The 16,484-nt window shown below is 43.5% G+C and overlaps 1 protein-coding gene across 8 annotated transcripts in view; it reads left to right on the plus strand.

Moving 5' to 3' along the window:
* Nucleotides 1-16,484, plus strand: part of NFIA (nuclear factor I A) — a 343,081-nt gene that overhangs the window by 265,449 nt on the left and 61,148 nt on the right. For 6 of the 8 annotated variants that reach the window (XR_006886030.1, XM_046645541.1, XM_046645542.1 and 3 more), the window contains one exon: nt 6,020-6,148. The exons of the other annotated variants lie outside the window; for them this stretch is intronic. Coding sequence is in view for 5 of the 6 variants with exons in the window: in XM_046645541.1 (XP_046501497.1) it covers nt 6,020-6,148 (129 nt within the window). In the remaining variant the exon portion in view is untranslated. The remainder of the gene's footprint in view (nt 1-6,019; nt 6,149-16,484) is intronic. 8 annotated transcript variants of the gene reach the window in all.

Raw genomic sequence — 16,484 nt, forward strand, 5'->3', positions numbered from 1 at the left:
CCCAGCCTTGGAACCGGAGACCTGGTCTGAAATGCCCCTTAGTTAGACGATCTTGAGCAAGTTGCTTGACACTTCTTGCCATCTGGTTTCTACAACATTAAGTTCAGGTAGGCAGGTAGATGGAATGTGCGGGTTAGGGATATTTGTAAGGATACGGGACCTAGTAGGTACTCCATAACTTATAGCTTTGGTAGTTTTCAGTCTGTTTGGAAGTGATGGACAGGCAGAGGTTTGGTGACCATCTCTTGAGCTGCCTCCTGGCTCTCCTAAGGCCATTAGATGGGTGAAGGCCTCTGTGCCTTCAGGTTCGGTGTAATAGTTGTGCTGGTAAAGCAGTGGTCAGCGTAAGTCGTTGGGAATTAGATGTTGACAACAGACAGGGGCATCTGAGGTCAACATGAACAACCACACGTACAGCATCTGGGGTCCTCTCTCAGCTGCTTACGGACTGGATTTTAAAACAAAAGTGCAGAATTTCCTTATTTCCAGAGTTTCTCCCAAACAGATTGTGACTATGAATGAACATTATTGAAACTAAACTTTCTGTTCTTGAGTTTGATTCTTTAAAGAAAGAACCAGAAACCAGTTCAATCTCTGAAAGCTTGAATTGCATCACTTAACTCCTGCAGCAGACAAGCTGAAGTGTGATGTCCCTGCCGCGTTTCCCAGGGATGGTTTTCACAGGATAGGGAATGTTTTAATAAGTCCTCTGACAAAGTAAAGCACAAACACTGACTTGTCACAGTTTTCCTTTTTAAAAGTCCTGTGTGTTGTTCCACTGTCACTGGAATAATTATAGTTTATGGTGATCTCTGCCTTCTTCCTCCTTCTCATTAAGACTGTAGCTCCTGGGGCCACCCCGTGGCCGAGTGGTAAAATTTGCACACTCCGCTTCAGTGGCCCGGGGTTCGCTGGTTTGGATCCTGGGTGTGGAAATGGCACCGCTCATAAGGCCATACTGAGGTGGAGTCTCACGTAGCACAGCCATAAGGACCTACAACCAGAATATACAACTAAGTACTGGGGCTTTGGGGAGAAGAAAAAAAAAAAGAGGAAGATTGGCAACAGATGTTAGCTCAGAGCCAATCTTCCTCACCAAAAAAAGAGAGCATACATAAAAAAAAAAATGCCCTAGATAATTACTATCAGTATTGTAAAGCAGTAGAAAAAAAAAAAAAAAGAAAAAAATATTGTAGCTCCTTTGACTCCTAAAAAATAGCCCCTTTAAGAATCTTTCTCAAGGAAAGAACAGTGCTGTGCTTTCTTCTCATTCCTGTAGGATTTGTTTCACAGTTATCAGTGTAAAGTTCTTAGAGTGTTTGGTAAATCTCATAATTTAGGAGGGAGGGAGAGTTGAAATTATGATTCTTTTTCCCTGTATCTTATTTTCATTTCCTATAACATCAGGTTGCAGCAAAAATTACCAAAACTAAACCTTGATTTGTTATAGGAGATCCCAAGAATTATTTTTTAGTTTTTTCATATCATTTGATCTAATTTTGGTATTGATCTTTCTTGAAAGGATCAGGGGAAAATAGAAATTTTCAAAGTGTTTATACCATTGGAAATAACCACTTATTTGCCTGTTTTCCAACAGGATGTCTTACCGTTTTCTCGGGGTGAGTGTAGGCTAGTGGAAAACCTCATAACCTAGGGTGGATTTGCTAAAAATAATGGAAACATCTGGAATTCTAGAGAGTAATTAGTGGACAGTAGGCATCTTTAATGCATAATTTCAAGCATTGACAGTAGTCTTATATTTGCACAGCATGCTAGTTTGCTATTGCTGCATGATAAATTACCGCAAATTCAGCACCTTAAAACAACATGCATTATCTTCTCACAGTTTCCATGGGTTGGGAGTCTGGGCACAGCTTAGATGGTCCCTCTGCTCCAGGTCTCACAAGGCTGCAATCAGAATTTCATCCAGGCTGCACTCCTTCTGGAGCTCTGGATCCTCTTGCAAACTTTCATGATTGTTATCAGAATTCAGTTCCTTGTAGCTTTAAGACTAAGGTCCCAACTTTCTTAAAGTTGTCTGTCAGCCATGGCCCCGCTTAGCCCCTAAGGGTCCCTGCAAATTCTTGCCATGTAGCCCTTTTACAACATGGCAGCTTACTTCTCCAAAGCCAGCAGGAGATGCTGTCTGACATCTAGGCCCTCCTTCAAAGGGTTCACCTGGTTAGGTCAGGCCTACCCAGGATAATAGCCCTTTACTTAACTCAAAGTCACCTGATTAGGGACCTTAATTATGTCTTTAAAAAATCTCTTCACCTTCACAATATAACAACCTAATCGTAAGAATGGCATGTGTCCTGGTCACAGGTACTGCCCACATGCAAGAGGAAGGGATTATACAAAGTGTACCCCAGCGGCCAGGAACCTTGGGCCACCTTAGAATTCTAACTACCACGGATATGAATGATGAATCTAACAGAATCTTTGGGAACACAGTCAGCCCTCATATCCGTGGGTTCCACATCTGCAGGTTCAACCAACTGCAGATCAAAAGGCCTGCAATGGCTCTATCTGTACTGAGCACGGACAGACGTTTTCCTTGTCGTTATTCCCTAAACAGTACAGCATAGCGACTGTGCACACAGTGTTTGCGTTGTATCGGGTGTCATAGTGACTTAAAGCAGACAGGAGGGCGCGCAGGTTATCTGCAGACCCTGCGCCATTTCACGTGAGGGACTTGAGCACCTTGGAGTGTGGTATCCATGGGGGTCCTGGAACCAGCCCCCGCAGATGCGGAGGGATGACTGTATTGTGTTTGGCCTGTGCTTTCAAGGTTTCCCTGATGGCTTCTCACTCACAGCTGCCTCTGGGATCAGAGTCACTGAGTGACTTGAATCTCGTGTTTGTTTGCATGTATCCACTGAACACTATCTGAGATGACTCGGGTAGCTTAGAAAAATGGCAAAGTGGAGAAAAATTAAGAAAGCCTGATGGATAGAAAAACCAAGGACAGGCCAAAATGCTTCTTGAAATCCACCTCCTATTCTGTTTACCACCATTAGGGTTCAATCAGTAGGAGGAAGTGTCCATTGAAACAAAACATTATACTGAATTTCTGTTTCTCATTCTATAAAATTATTTATTTTTACATATTGAAAGTTGGTTCCAGAAAAAGGGTTAGCATTACTTTATGTATAATCTTTTTTTAAAAAAGATACTTCTAAAAATATATCGAAATTAAAGTTTTGATTCATTAAGAGAAAGCCATCAGTCATTTATCAGTATGGTAGTTGTGTAGCAGTTGTGCATAGCTAATTGGTAAGTGAAATTTTAACAAGGAGTTTATTTTAAAATAATGTACAGAAACCAAATTTGATTTCAAAAATAAAAGCCAAGATTAATGTTCTCTCACTTTTAACATAGAGCAGTTTACGCATTTTGAAATTTTGTCTGGTCAGTTAAGTATACGAAGCAAATTAACTAAAACATACATTATGCATATGGAGAAAATATTAAAGTTTCTAATAAGGAATTGTGCTCAATATGAGTCTTTAAAATTGAAAACACAAAGTAGTTTTGAGATTCATGGCAGTCTTGGGGTTCGTATTACTTGACTGTGATAAATTTAGAAGATTGTACTTAGTTTGGCTTGTTCTTTTTGCACACAGACAGCACTTCTTTTCTCTTTAACCCTTTCAAAGAGGATGTGAATTTTGCTGGTTTGGAACCCATTTACCAACTTGATCATTCTTGGTGCTTGTTACTGCCTAAATTTTACGTATACTTCCCCTTTGACATGGAAATGGTGGATTTGAGTCATGCAACGTTTTTCCGGCCCTTCAGATGGGCCATGTTGGAAGACTTGTACTTTTCAGAGAAGTGACCACTTCTCCTTGAGTCCAGCGATTTGCTTTAATAAGGTTCGTTCAGATATTGCAATTTCATCACTGCTTCCACGATCTGAAAAAAATTCTGCCATCTTGCAACAAGTTTTGACATTTTCATTTTCTATTCTATTTCTGTTTCATGACACATAATTCAGGCATTTGACTGAGTTTAAATCAGTGGACTGGTTGGCAGCCTAAAAATGTGTTTGCATAGAAGAGGTTTGAATGAATCGGGAGATGAGTTCACGTTCTGGTAGCTTTTTATTTCTTTCCCTTGTTGTTACAATTTGAAATCTCCTCTTGTATGTAATTACATGGTGATGCATTAGGTTAGGTTACTTGCAGTGAATGTTGATCCAAACTTTCAGTCCATCCTAATGATGTCAGGATGTTGGTGTGGTGACTTTGGTTACTGATTCAGCCAGCAAACAAACACAGCGAAAGTCACTTAGTGACTCTTTTTAATTCAAATCCATGGATATTGATCTGGAACAGCTCTGGGTTTGTCAAGATGGTGTGAAATCACATGCCACTTCATATTGTCCTTATGTCTGACTATGCAAATGTACATACCAATTTGCAATTTGTTTCTTTCTTGGGGTCAAAACCCCCAGTTTTGCTGTGTCCAGGCATCTGTTAGTAAAGCCACAGATAAAGCTGAGACCTGTACACGTGGTTTAAATATCTGCTCAGGCCACTTGGTGAGTTGAGGGCCTTTGTTAGACATCTTGAAAGTAGAGGGCTGAGCAGACATGGTCTCTGTCCTTGTGGAATGTGTAGTCATGCTCGAAGGCTGTGTCGTAGAATCTTGTCAAGGAAATCGGCGACCAGAAATAACAAAGACATATTCAGATATAAACCAGACTAACTAGATTTCTGAACAGATCTGCACCCGTGAAGTGCTTGGCCCGGCGTGGTACTTAGAACTACTCAATAACAGTTATGTGTCAGCGTCATGATCGTTTGTGTTACTTGGTTTTCCACTTCACCCAAATAATTCTCTGGTTGTAGGCAGAACATAACACATGTAGACATGTGTAAGTAAAATGAAATTTGTTTCTTTTGACATGAATGCAGACCAATTTTGTGCTGCAAACCTAAGACAGCCCAAATTTGTCCAGTGATGTGGAGACTAGGAGTCATTTCCTTTGTTTTTGTATCCAAGTTTCATTGTTTTGACTAGCACCCTACCAAAATAAGAGGTGCCTCCGGTTGGGTAGTTCTGCGTGGTTGCTGAGAACATTACCAGTCCAGTAATTATAAGGGACTATTTTCCCATTATTTTCTTGCCAAAGCATTTCCTATACTGGAAATGCTATGAAAATCTTAGACTATAGTAAAAATACCATTTTTAAAAGCAAGGTTTTACTGTATTTCCTTAACATAAGAAGTAATATGTCTTCATCATAGAAAAAACAAGTAGGAAGAGGCAGTGAAAATCACCCAAATCCAACACACAGAGAGAACTCCTGTTATAATCTGTCTGTTTCCTTCCAGTCCTTTCTCTGTGCATAGAAATATATTTTGAAATAGCATCAGAGTGTAGCATCCTATTTTGTAATTGCTTTCTGTTTCTTTATTCCATGTCATTAAGTATCTTTCCATGTCATTATTCTTTTACAGTGTTATTTGCGTTGGTTACACCATATTTATTTAACAGTTCTCAATTGTTAGGTATTTAAGTTTTTTTTTTTTTACTTTTATCTTTGCTATTTTTTCTGTGATAAATAATTCATTGGATGAGCAACTGAGTTACCATTGTTGAGGGTTTTTTTAAATGTTAAAATAGCTAAATTATTTAAAATGTGGAGAATGTGCCTTGGTGCTGAAGTGAGGTGACTGGCAAGGTGAAGTGATGGCCTGTGCGCTCTTCACATGCTCCTGAAGCCTCCTTTGTGAAGCGTCCCAGAGCCCACAGGTACACACAGCGTTCAGGAAAACTGGAAAGTGGCGGGCTCTAATCTTAGTAGAATAAGTTGAAATCAATTAGAGACTGATATCAGGAGACAGTTCTGTCACCTCTTTCTTCCTGTGCCAAATTCAAACGAACTCAAAACAAATTTTCCATCCACAGGTGGATTTCTTTTTTTAATCCTTGAAGTTTTATCTTTCAGGTTGCATAAGCCGTTGTTTCACGAATTAAAGTGTGCTTGTCGATCCATCCCTCTTGCCAGGAATGCCGTCTCCGACCACACTGAAGAAGTCGGAGAAGTCTGGGTTCACCAGCCCCTCCCCTTCGCAGACCTCATCCCTGGCCACGGCATTCACACAGCATCACCGACCTGTCATTACGGGACCCAGAGGTGAGCTGCTCCACAGGCACCTTTGGTGGTGCTTAGATCATGGCCTTGGGACCAGAGTAGCAAAATGAGAGACAATGAGGACTCCCTCAAATGTTCCAGAAGGCAGTGAGTGTTCCAATTCCTTATCCTTGAGGACAGCTGTGGAATTGTAGGGACCAATGAGATCTGGCATCAAATTCTTGATCCTTACCTAAGGCAAAAAAGGGACCAAACTTGTCTCTTTGCCAGTGGGATGTTGCAAAGAGGTGAGAGGTAATTTGAATGAACCCAGAATCAAATCTGTCCTATAAGTTGTAGGAGAGGTGTGTATGTATGTGCATGCGTGTATGTGTGTGTGGTATGTTTTCATGTAGTCAGTTTTCAAGTAATAGCTCATCATTCTCTCGTGTCTTCTGATTCCCTTCCTTGAAAGCAGATTTCAATATGTGGCATTTTGTGTCGAGGTTATTTGCATCACGGTGTTGACGAGCAGTCTTCATTCACTCCTTTTGAAGTGGTAGATAGTTTGTCTGGTTTTCATTGCAGTGTTTTCATTATTTTTGTCTGGTGCTTTTACGTTTATTATTAAAATGTGTCCACAAGAAATATGATTTGTATTTCACATTAAAGACAAGCTTTAAACCTCAAGAGAATGTCAGCAAATCACTTAACTTGATCTTATTGAGAGATGAAAATATTTATTAGTTTGTTTATGAAGCTCCCACAGTAGGTGTATGAATAATTGTAACCACGTTTGCTTTCTTCCATCAGATTTTCATTTAGGTAGGTCTGTGATCTGCTAGCTGGTGTCGTAAAACATCCTGGAAGGTTATGGTCTCTTGTCTACTTTGACATATGCCTGGGGAAACTGGTATTTCTTCCATTAATCTCAATGTTAGTCCCACAAATTTGAATCCCTTTATGAATACTCTCTGCATCTCAGGGAAACATGGCAGTTGAGAGGGCTGCCCGATGCACAGACGCAGAAGTCACGTTGAGAAAAATAACTGTTCTGACTATTGTGTAAAGCAGTTGCTATATCCACAATTAAGAAAACTTACTTGCTCCACATTTAAACATCTTGTGGTCATTGACAGAACTTTCTCAAGATCTCATATTGTTTCGTGTGTGTGTGTGTGTGTGGTATAATTGGAGGATTTTTTTTTTCTAATTTGCAAACCTTGCCTCTGAATTGGATTATATATGGTCCCAGAATGCAGAATGAGTCACTTTAAATGGGATAGTGTTATGATATTGACCTATAGTCAACATTCATTAAGCATCTAAACTGTGGTAGGAAATAAGAGATGTGAAACCCTTTTAGTGAGAAGATTTTTGGTCTCAGGGAGATAAGGCGTGTGGTGTTTCTCGTCTTATATGGTCACGTTAACGTATTCTAAATGCTGAATGAATGTTAAAGGCGGAAGTTTCTGCGTGAGCTCAGAGGAGGGGACTGTGCAGTTTGCTTCATTCGTTAAACAAGGCTTTCCTGAGCAGCTGTCGCTGGGAATTCAGTGGTTCCTGCCCTCACAGAGCAGGCAGTCTAGTGCAGGAGAGAGATGCAAGAAAAGGAGCATTTACAAGATGACGTGGAGTGTGCAAAGCATAGATAATGTTGAAGTTGAATCTTAACAGTTGCTTCCGTGAGTGGAAGGCATGCCAAGCACAGGAAAGATGCATGGGTTAGCAAGTGATAAGGGTCGAGAGGGACATCATGCTCGTGAGCAGGATGGCTGGGGACCTGGCTCTTTGCCTTTCTGCTTAGCGCCTGGAGTTTTAATGTCCTCACCAGTAAAATGGGGACAGTGCTACTGTTGAACGGACTTTTCCTCCCAGCCTCATCTTCTTTTACAGAAACTACACGGTTTGTGGAAGCTCTTTGAGGAACATAAAACAATGTGCATGTATTATCATTTATTCAGTACATGTTGAGTGCCATCTACACGTCTTGCCTTAAAACCACAGTTCCAAAATTCTTATAATGATTCTAGTGTTTACCCCTGGGTACCATGATTGGAACTTCTTCATGCGAGACAATTAACACATTTACTAAAATGACTCATACTGGAGTGAACTAGAGCAGACCTCTTTAGCCTACAGCACGATGAGTTTTGATCTCCTATTCATAGTCATGAAAATGTTTAAGAGGGAAAGAGAAAGATGCCTAATTTAAGAATTATGGAATACCAAAGATTCTTTGTTTTCACCAGAATTCGAGATGGTTCCCAGCATCCTTGGTTCTCCTTTCTGGAAGGTCTACACAGGTACCCATTGTTATTGCACTCTGCCTCCCTTAGTGTCCTGGTGAAGGGAATGGAGTAAGTGAGATGGAACTCTTCAGTGGCATCTTTGTGTTAGGAATAATAATGTTGAGCTAGGCTAACATAAGACATTCTTGGACTAAGATATTTTTTAAATGGTTGGTATTCAGCCTCTTGGTATTTAAGAAATATATGCTACAGGTACTGTATTCTGTTTTATTCTTCTCTGAACCAATTGAAAAGTTAATGCTTGGGATGACATCACATCTGGGACTAGGAGTTGATGTTTTAGGACGATGAGGCCAAATTTGAGCTGGAGAGAGTCTGACTGAGGGAGCTAGTGTGGAATAGATAGGACATTTGTACATAAAAAATTCAACCTTGCATGCTCTTTTTATTTTGAAGAGTTGCCACACCCGAAATGGTAAATTATTAGAAAGTCCAGAAAGATGATCAAACTTGCAAAGGACCTGGAAGAAAGAAAAGGTATACCCTTATCGGGGTCCTGGGGTATCAGGGTTGGGGGTGTTCACTGCACTCTTGCTCGGAGTCATGTGGTATATTCGCCTCTGGATGGTACCCAGGGTGCAAGATTTCTGCTCCCTTCCTTAAAATTCCTTACACTTTCTCATGGGAATACTATGACTGGGCAGACACTGGTTAGTAAGTAATAAATGTGTACTGTATCCCAGTGCTCAGGCCAGAGGCGGTATTTTTACAGAGCTGCAGCAAAGCAAGGTCACCTGACTGAAAAACCAGTGGCCATGCTTTCGACTTCAGACATAAGCTGCATTTGGAGATTTAGCGGCCACCTCTTACAAAAGGAAATCTCCCACTGAAGATTGCAAAGCAAAGGCAGAAAACATAGGACCTTGAAGGGAGACAGCATCGCATACAGGTTAAGCACGAAAGCTCAGGGGTCATGTGGACCGGTGTTTGAATCCTGTCTCCACCGCTTTTACCAGCTGTGTGAACCTGGCACATTGCTTCACTTCTCTGAGCCTTGGGTTTCTCATGTATAGACTGGAGACTACGGTCTCCACCTCAGGACTGTCTCTGAGGAATGGATGAGGACATGCCTCTGCCGTCCTCCCCATGGTGCCTGGATGTCGAGTGTGTGCTCAGGCCGTGCAAACAATTAAGTCACCCGTTTCCATCCAAGCTTTGAAAATCTCCTGCTGCCCGCCTGTCTTTGCGGGTTGGCATTTGACCCGTCCCAAGACCAGCTCCAGGACTGATTTCCACATGAACCTCCTCAGCTCCACCCAGGCTGCCGTCGCCTTACACGCTTCCCTCCTGCTGCCGTTCCTGTCTGTGCACTTCCTCCACCAACCTCGTCCTTCCCTGGTGGTTAGCGCACAGAGCATCCCTCTGCTCATGTGGAGCCTCTGCAAGGGAGGGTCTCTAACAGACGCTTTCTGGCCTCTCCACTGTTTCACACACAGTGGTTTTATGCTCAAATTTTGTTTAAATGAACAAAAAGTACTCAAATTGCACATAATGTACATGGAAGATGTTCATCCCCTCCCTGCAACTGAGCGGTTGTCATTGCTTCAGAAGAACTGGGGGTGGTAAGGGCCGAGTGGTTTATGCAGGACTTCTTAACAGAGAATGACCAAGAGGGAAGAGAGTCATAGCCTTGCATCCAAGGCAACTTGTGCAAGATTCATAAGTAAAGCTGTGCTTTCCCTTAGTCTGTGCTGTTCCAGGCACACCCTGTTTGCGTGGTGAAGGTAGAGACGTGTGGTTTCTTACAGCGAATCCCTCTCTGACCTCGGCTTTCTCTGTGGCTTTGCTAGATCGCTTAACCTCGTGGCCTGAGTCTGTTGTCTATGTCATGGGGATAATACTTTGCCACCTGTGCAGTGAAAATTAAGTGAAGTATTTTGCAGTTTCCTTGGGAGCTGGGAAGATACTCAGTTTCAGTGAAGGTGTTTGTGGGTCATTACACATTGTTAGCATGACTGTTTTAAGCTTTAAGCTGAAACACTGGCTTTAAGCTGAAAGATTGGGTTTTCAAAGAGTTTATTTTACCAGAACTTCAGATTTCAACCATAATAAAGTATTTAATTATGACAATTTATCTTATTCATGATAATTGAAATAAAAAATCTTTGTTCTTCCCTTTGCCTTTTCAAGAGTTATCAGTTTGGTGATTTAAAGGGTCCGACTCCTTTTGAGAATGATTTGGGGTGATCATCAGTGACATTTTAAAGTTTCTTGAAAGTTTGTCTTCTTGAAACTTCTGTTTCTGACTAAAGTCTTTGCTATTTTGAAAAACAAGATAATGAATGATACTTAAAGTAAATGCTCTGCGGCGAGTGAAGCAGCTCTGTGCTTTAGGGATTTAGAATTGGGGAGGCACCTGCCCTGTCCATACTGTGAGGCAGGGGTTGGAGGTCTCTGGCGAGGAAGCATGTACTGAGTTTCACCGAGGACTGTGGAACTTCAGGACATTCTTGTGCTCCACAGATCCTCTGTTCTAATTTGTTCCCTGTATCTGCCAAGAATGTGTTTGGCTGCAAGTAACAGAAAATCTGACTATTATTCTCATATGAAAACAAGCCTGTGACTCAGGACTGTCATGGGGGTGTCACGATGCCATCAAGGATTGAGATGTCTTCTCTTCACAATGCATCAGTGGGTGGTTTTTATCCTCATGCTGTGGCCTCATGGTCTCAACATAGCTACTGCCCTCCTGCCTTACGTCTGCCTTCCAAGAAGAAAGAAGGGAAAGGCGAGGGCAGAAAGTGCCTGCCAGCTCATTCTGCTGCCCCTGTAGGGTCTCATGCTGCATGGTCAGAACTGGGCCGCGTGATGACTCTGCCACAGGAGGGGCTGGAGAGTTGCGTTTTGAGCTGAGCACATTGCTGCTCTGTGTAAAGCTGAGTCTTTATGAACAAGCAGAGGGGAGAAGGGTGCTGGGTAGCGGATAACCACGTATTCCAGTCACTCTCACCCTCACGAATGGAAAGTGTGAGCTGGCCAGAACCAAGACCAGCAGTCGGGTCTCCCCGGCAGGGCCTTTTCACAGTCTCAGGAGGTCTGCCTTTTCCTCCCGCACTGGGGAAATGCACTGCATTTATTTGCACCATTAGTTTGTTTTCACATTTTTTATTAGGCAAAGACATAACAGTCATTGAGATCTTTTGATAAGCGTGACATAGCCGATTTTACCACACCGAGTTTTTAATCACAGCCATAAACAAATCCCTTGACCTTTTTTATTAGCCCATGAATCCCAGCTACTGGTGAACTCAGGGCTTCTGCTGGGTGCAAGGCACTTCAGAAAACCTTTTTTGGGACTGGCCCCATGGCCGGGTGGTTAAGTTCCCATGCTCTGCTTTAGCGGCCTGGGGTTTCGCCAGTTTGGATCCTGGGCGCAGACAGGGCACCGCTCGTCAAGCCATGCTGAGGCAGTGTCCCACATAGCACAACCAGAAGGACCTGTAACTAGAATATGCAACTAGGTACTGGGGGGCTTTGGGGAAAAGAAGAAGAAAAAAAACAGAAGACTGGCAACAGATGTTAGCTCAGGTGCCAATCTTAAAAAAAAAAAAAATTTGAGGTCAGTTTGGCTTTTTTCAATATTAAAATTAGCTTGCAGACTCCCATTCCCATCTGCGGACCCATTAATTTTTTCCACAGATGCTTACCAGGCACCCACAATGTGCAGGGTGCTCTCCTGGCTGCTGCATAGCATGAACAGAGGAGCCTGGACTCTGGCCTCACAGGGCTCACCTCCTGGTGGACGACAGGGCAAGAAAACCAGCAGTTATCTCACATGACAGGATGCACGAGTGCTGTTGGGGACAAGGGTGTCCCGAGAGGGCCACTGTGGCAGTCAGCACCAGACCGCATGAGACTTAGCCCTGTCCTCAGACACAGTGTTCCTCATCGTAAGTGTGCAAGACAAGCAGCAAACAGCCCTGCTGTTAGATCGCTCGGCCCTGAGGAATGGAGGCGTTCACATGTGAGCGCAAGGCCAAACCTCTGCTACTTTATGGGCCAGAAAAGATGGCTACACGAAGGGAGTGTGGAAGTAAAATTGCCCTGATTCTGAAAACCTGTGTAAGACATAGTAAAACAGTAGCCCTGTAAATGGAAGACTCATCTGCAGCTTTGAAAGGATCATGCCAGAGGTCATCAGAGCGTCTGTGCTCTGTGAGCCTCTCTATGTCCTTGGTCCACAGCCCACACAGGGATTCTGCTCCTGGCGATGACACGTCTGAGGGTCTGCGTTGAACAGTATCTCCCACTTGGGCCAAGAAAAATACACTGCGGATAATTAGGAGAAGTAAGGTCCTCTTCTAGGAAGTCGCGGTCGCCGGGAGAGGCTGGCAGAGCATGTATTCTTAGATGAGCTAGGAGAGGCGGAGGAGGAAGCGACAGCCATTGCTAGACGGCAGGCCCATCAGAGCAGGGACCACATCTTTGTTTCCTTCCCTAGGTCCCTCAGCCTTGTGCCTGGCGTGGGGAAAGCACTCAATAAATGTTTGTTGGATGAATGAATGAGTGCATGGATTTGACTGAGAGCATCACATCCCTCAAGAAAGTTTGGGAATAATAGAGAGTTCATCCCATGCCCCATGTGCAACAATAATGGGATATTCAGCTGCATGTATTTGGCAGCACTGGGGGAGATGCAGAGCATGGTGGAAGTGAGTGCTCAACCTATATGTGGTGGTTTTAATTAAGAGCTTCTACTTCGAGAGGCATTAAGAGAAATTCTGGGCTCAAAATGATTTGATCCCTTTTTCTATAGAATATTTGCTATGGTATTATAAATTTTTCTGTCCAAACTTAAGGACCCTCAAGAAGAGGCATTCCCCGGTAGTTTGTCGCTGCCGTAAGCACACACTCCTCCTTTGGCGTAGGCCCCATACCTGAGCAAGGGGTTTGTTTGCTTTCTTGTTTCATATCTGCAGACTTCTCTGCCTCTTAGGAAAGCTTTAACTTAGTCCTAGAACATGATGGTGCTCCTTTCAGGGGAGCTGAATCTAATTTGTCTCTCCTGGCTTATTGCAATTGAATCATCATCAATTGAAAATGAGAAGCAATTAAGTACCTGTTGCTAACAAGGTGCTGAAATGGTCTGCCAGCAGATGCAAGGTGTTTGTTCATTGTTGAGTATGTCGTTGGAGGAAACATCACATTGTCTTTCTACAATAAGCATTACCAGAGTTTATTTTCACATGCAGGACTCATAGACCTGACAGTTACCTCCTTCCAGGAGCATTGAAAGGAGAAACAAGAGGGCTCTGACGATCAGCTGGGTCAGCTCAAGGGCCGGGCCCCAGCCTAATGGGAAACATCGTCGACGGGATTTGAAGGAACTGGATAGTAAGGAGGAAAAGCAGCTTTTTAGCAAAGGCCCTTTAAGTCCCAGTTCAGGAAATTATTAAATTCATTAGCCAGATACTTACAACCAGCTATTACTGCCCAGCCAAAGGAAAAAACAGTGCCAGCAAATGTTTTAAAACTACAACTAAACAAAAGTCAGGAAGCGTGTAATTAAAACTGAACCTTTATTGTATTGTAAAGAGTTTCCCTGTGACATGGAAAATATTTAAAGGAGAAGTCTGGTTAGCTAATTTGTCTGCAAGTGAACTTCGTGGTGGAGAACCATCCTACATTAACTATAAGGCCACCCACTGAGCCAGCCGCATAAAGGGCCGTGGCTGCTCAGCTTGGTTTTGTGTAACCGTTCAATAATTACTAGATAAATGCATAACTAAAAGCTCTATTACACTAATAATTTGTACTGAGATAGATGTGTGGGACACCCTGCTGGGTTAATTTGTCATCCCTGCAGCAAACTTCCAAAGAGAGCTCTTCTGCAGTGGAATCCTGTTAATTTGTTGTCCCGAGGAGGACAGGTTATGGCCTAAGACCAGTTGGCTCCTTATCTCTTACCCCAGGATAGGTGCCCAAGAGAGGAGGGTGATTAACCACCTAGGGCCCAAATTTAAACTGCTGTTGACAAAAGACACTGCTCTCCCTTGGAATTCCTTGCCCCTTTCTTCCCCCCACCCCGCCCCCCCCCACATATGCATACATGGTGACAGCACTGATTCTGAGCAAGGTTTCTTAGAAGTCCTCTCATTGGTATGACTTTGGGGATCACTTGTACTATAAATCACATAATCAGACAAATCCCTAGCAGCTCTTTCTGGTTTAGCTTAATACAATGTCGATTCCATGTTTAGACTCATTCTTTATTTTCCTTTTTTCAGAGTAGAATAAAAAAGTCACTGTTGGACTTGTATCTCTTATGTGGAGTGTTTTCTTCCATCACACACACACACCACACACACGCACAATTGCTGTTTTAAATATGAGGCTCACATTGAAGCTTCAGTGCAGGATTTTCAACCTCCCCTATTGACAGAACCATAAATCATGTTAAAGTTAAGTGAATTACCGTGGCAGGGAGCTGCAGCTCGAACAATGTTTATGTAGGATCAGCTCGTTGTCTGCGTGGGCAGAGGGGGTGGCACTTGAGATGGGACGCACCGTCGTGTTCTGCAGTTGCAGATCCTGGGAGTCACCCATTTCATCCTGCGTCCTTTGTATTGTTGAAGCCAGCACATTTAATCAACGGCGTGGACTGTTTTTTAAAATGTATATTTGCTCACTAAGTTTACACTTGTCATTTACCATTTCTTCATATTAAATGGTAGTTGCTTTTTTCCCCAAACAATGCCTTTTTCGTAAGTGCAAAACGTACGCAAGGAACGTCAGAGTTGCCACGTTGTATTAAAATAATAAAGGACCTATGAACAAACAGTTCTGAAAGGAAGTAAACCATTGACCTCTGAAGAGTAATTGGACTGGGGCGGCAAATGCAGGGAGCAGCATGGACTTCAGGGCCAGGCAGAGCCGAGCGCAGCCCCGGGCCGGCCACGTGGGGTCTGTCCTTGTGCCAGGCACGCATTCTCCACTGACCTTTGTTTCCCCACCTGTGCAAAACCTTCTGGCGTTAATAGGAGGAGAGAGAGAAATGACATACGGAAAGGGCGTGGCACGTGGTAAGCAGGTTACTAAATGTTCGCCATCCCTCCCATCCCCTGCCCCCGTGTCACTATTTGCTTTCTTTATATGAGGCTCTCTTGAAAGGGTTCTCTTCCTTCATTCCTCACTCCCCAGCCCCTGTTCTCTTCTGCCTGCTCGTGTGGGTCCAGAAGGAGAGGGTGTTTCTCCTCACTGGGAGGAGCCACATCTGCCTAGAATTTTATATGTGGTCTCAGGGCAGTGACCAGCCCAGTCACCCCGTCCCGTCACACTCTCTGGCTGAAGGAATGGAGGAATCTCCTCAGTGGAGCAGGTGGCCCACTCCCACGGTGAGTGTCCCGTTAGCCGTGGTGGAGACTTGCTGTGGTGTGTCTTCATTCAGGCATGGCTCTTGCTAAAAGCGTAAGCACCTTTGTGTTTACAGGTGTCAATTCAGCAAATAACTATTGAGCCCTTACCATCTGCCAAGCACTGTGCTGGCCCAGTGAACACCCCAGACGGGCCAGGGCTGCCCCTACAGTCTAGCAGAATAGGCAGATGTTGAACAAACGATTATTGTATGATAAGATTACTGAGAGGGGAATTCAAGAAAGGGGTATTACAGCACAAGTATCTAAATGATTGGTGGGGATTTGAATTTATGTGTGTCAGTCTGTGTGGGTCCCTCCTACTGGCATGCAATATGAATTTAGAAAGCCTTGGCATTCCTGTGAGATCTCTCTAGATCTTCTTGAATCCCCAAATTCTTGAACACCGTGGTAAGAGTAGTTGAATTGTTACATATCCAGTAATGAACAGAAGATATGTGCATAAGGACTCCTCCAAGTGAAAGAAACCCAACCAGTTGCTCAGCTACCCTCCCACTCCCCCAAAAGAAAGCAGTGGATTCGTGCACGCCCCTGAAGAGTCCAGGAGCATATGGTGTCTCAGGCGATGTCCTCAGAAGCCTGCGTGCCTCTCTCCCAGCTCTGCTCTCCTCTGTGAACTTTGTTCTCAGGCTAAATCACCTGAGATTGTGGCCCTTCTCATGTGAGGAGCTCCAGGATTATTCCCCCAATTCAGTGATCTCAGGGGAGGAGAGC

The sequence above is a fragment of the Equus quagga genome, chromosome 18 (genome assembly GCF_021613505.1).
Source record: "Equus quagga isolate Etosha38 chromosome 18, UCLA_HA_Equagga_1.0, whole genome shotgun sequence".
NCBI lineage: Eukaryota > Metazoa > Chordata > Mammalia > Perissodactyla > Equidae > Equus > Equus quagga.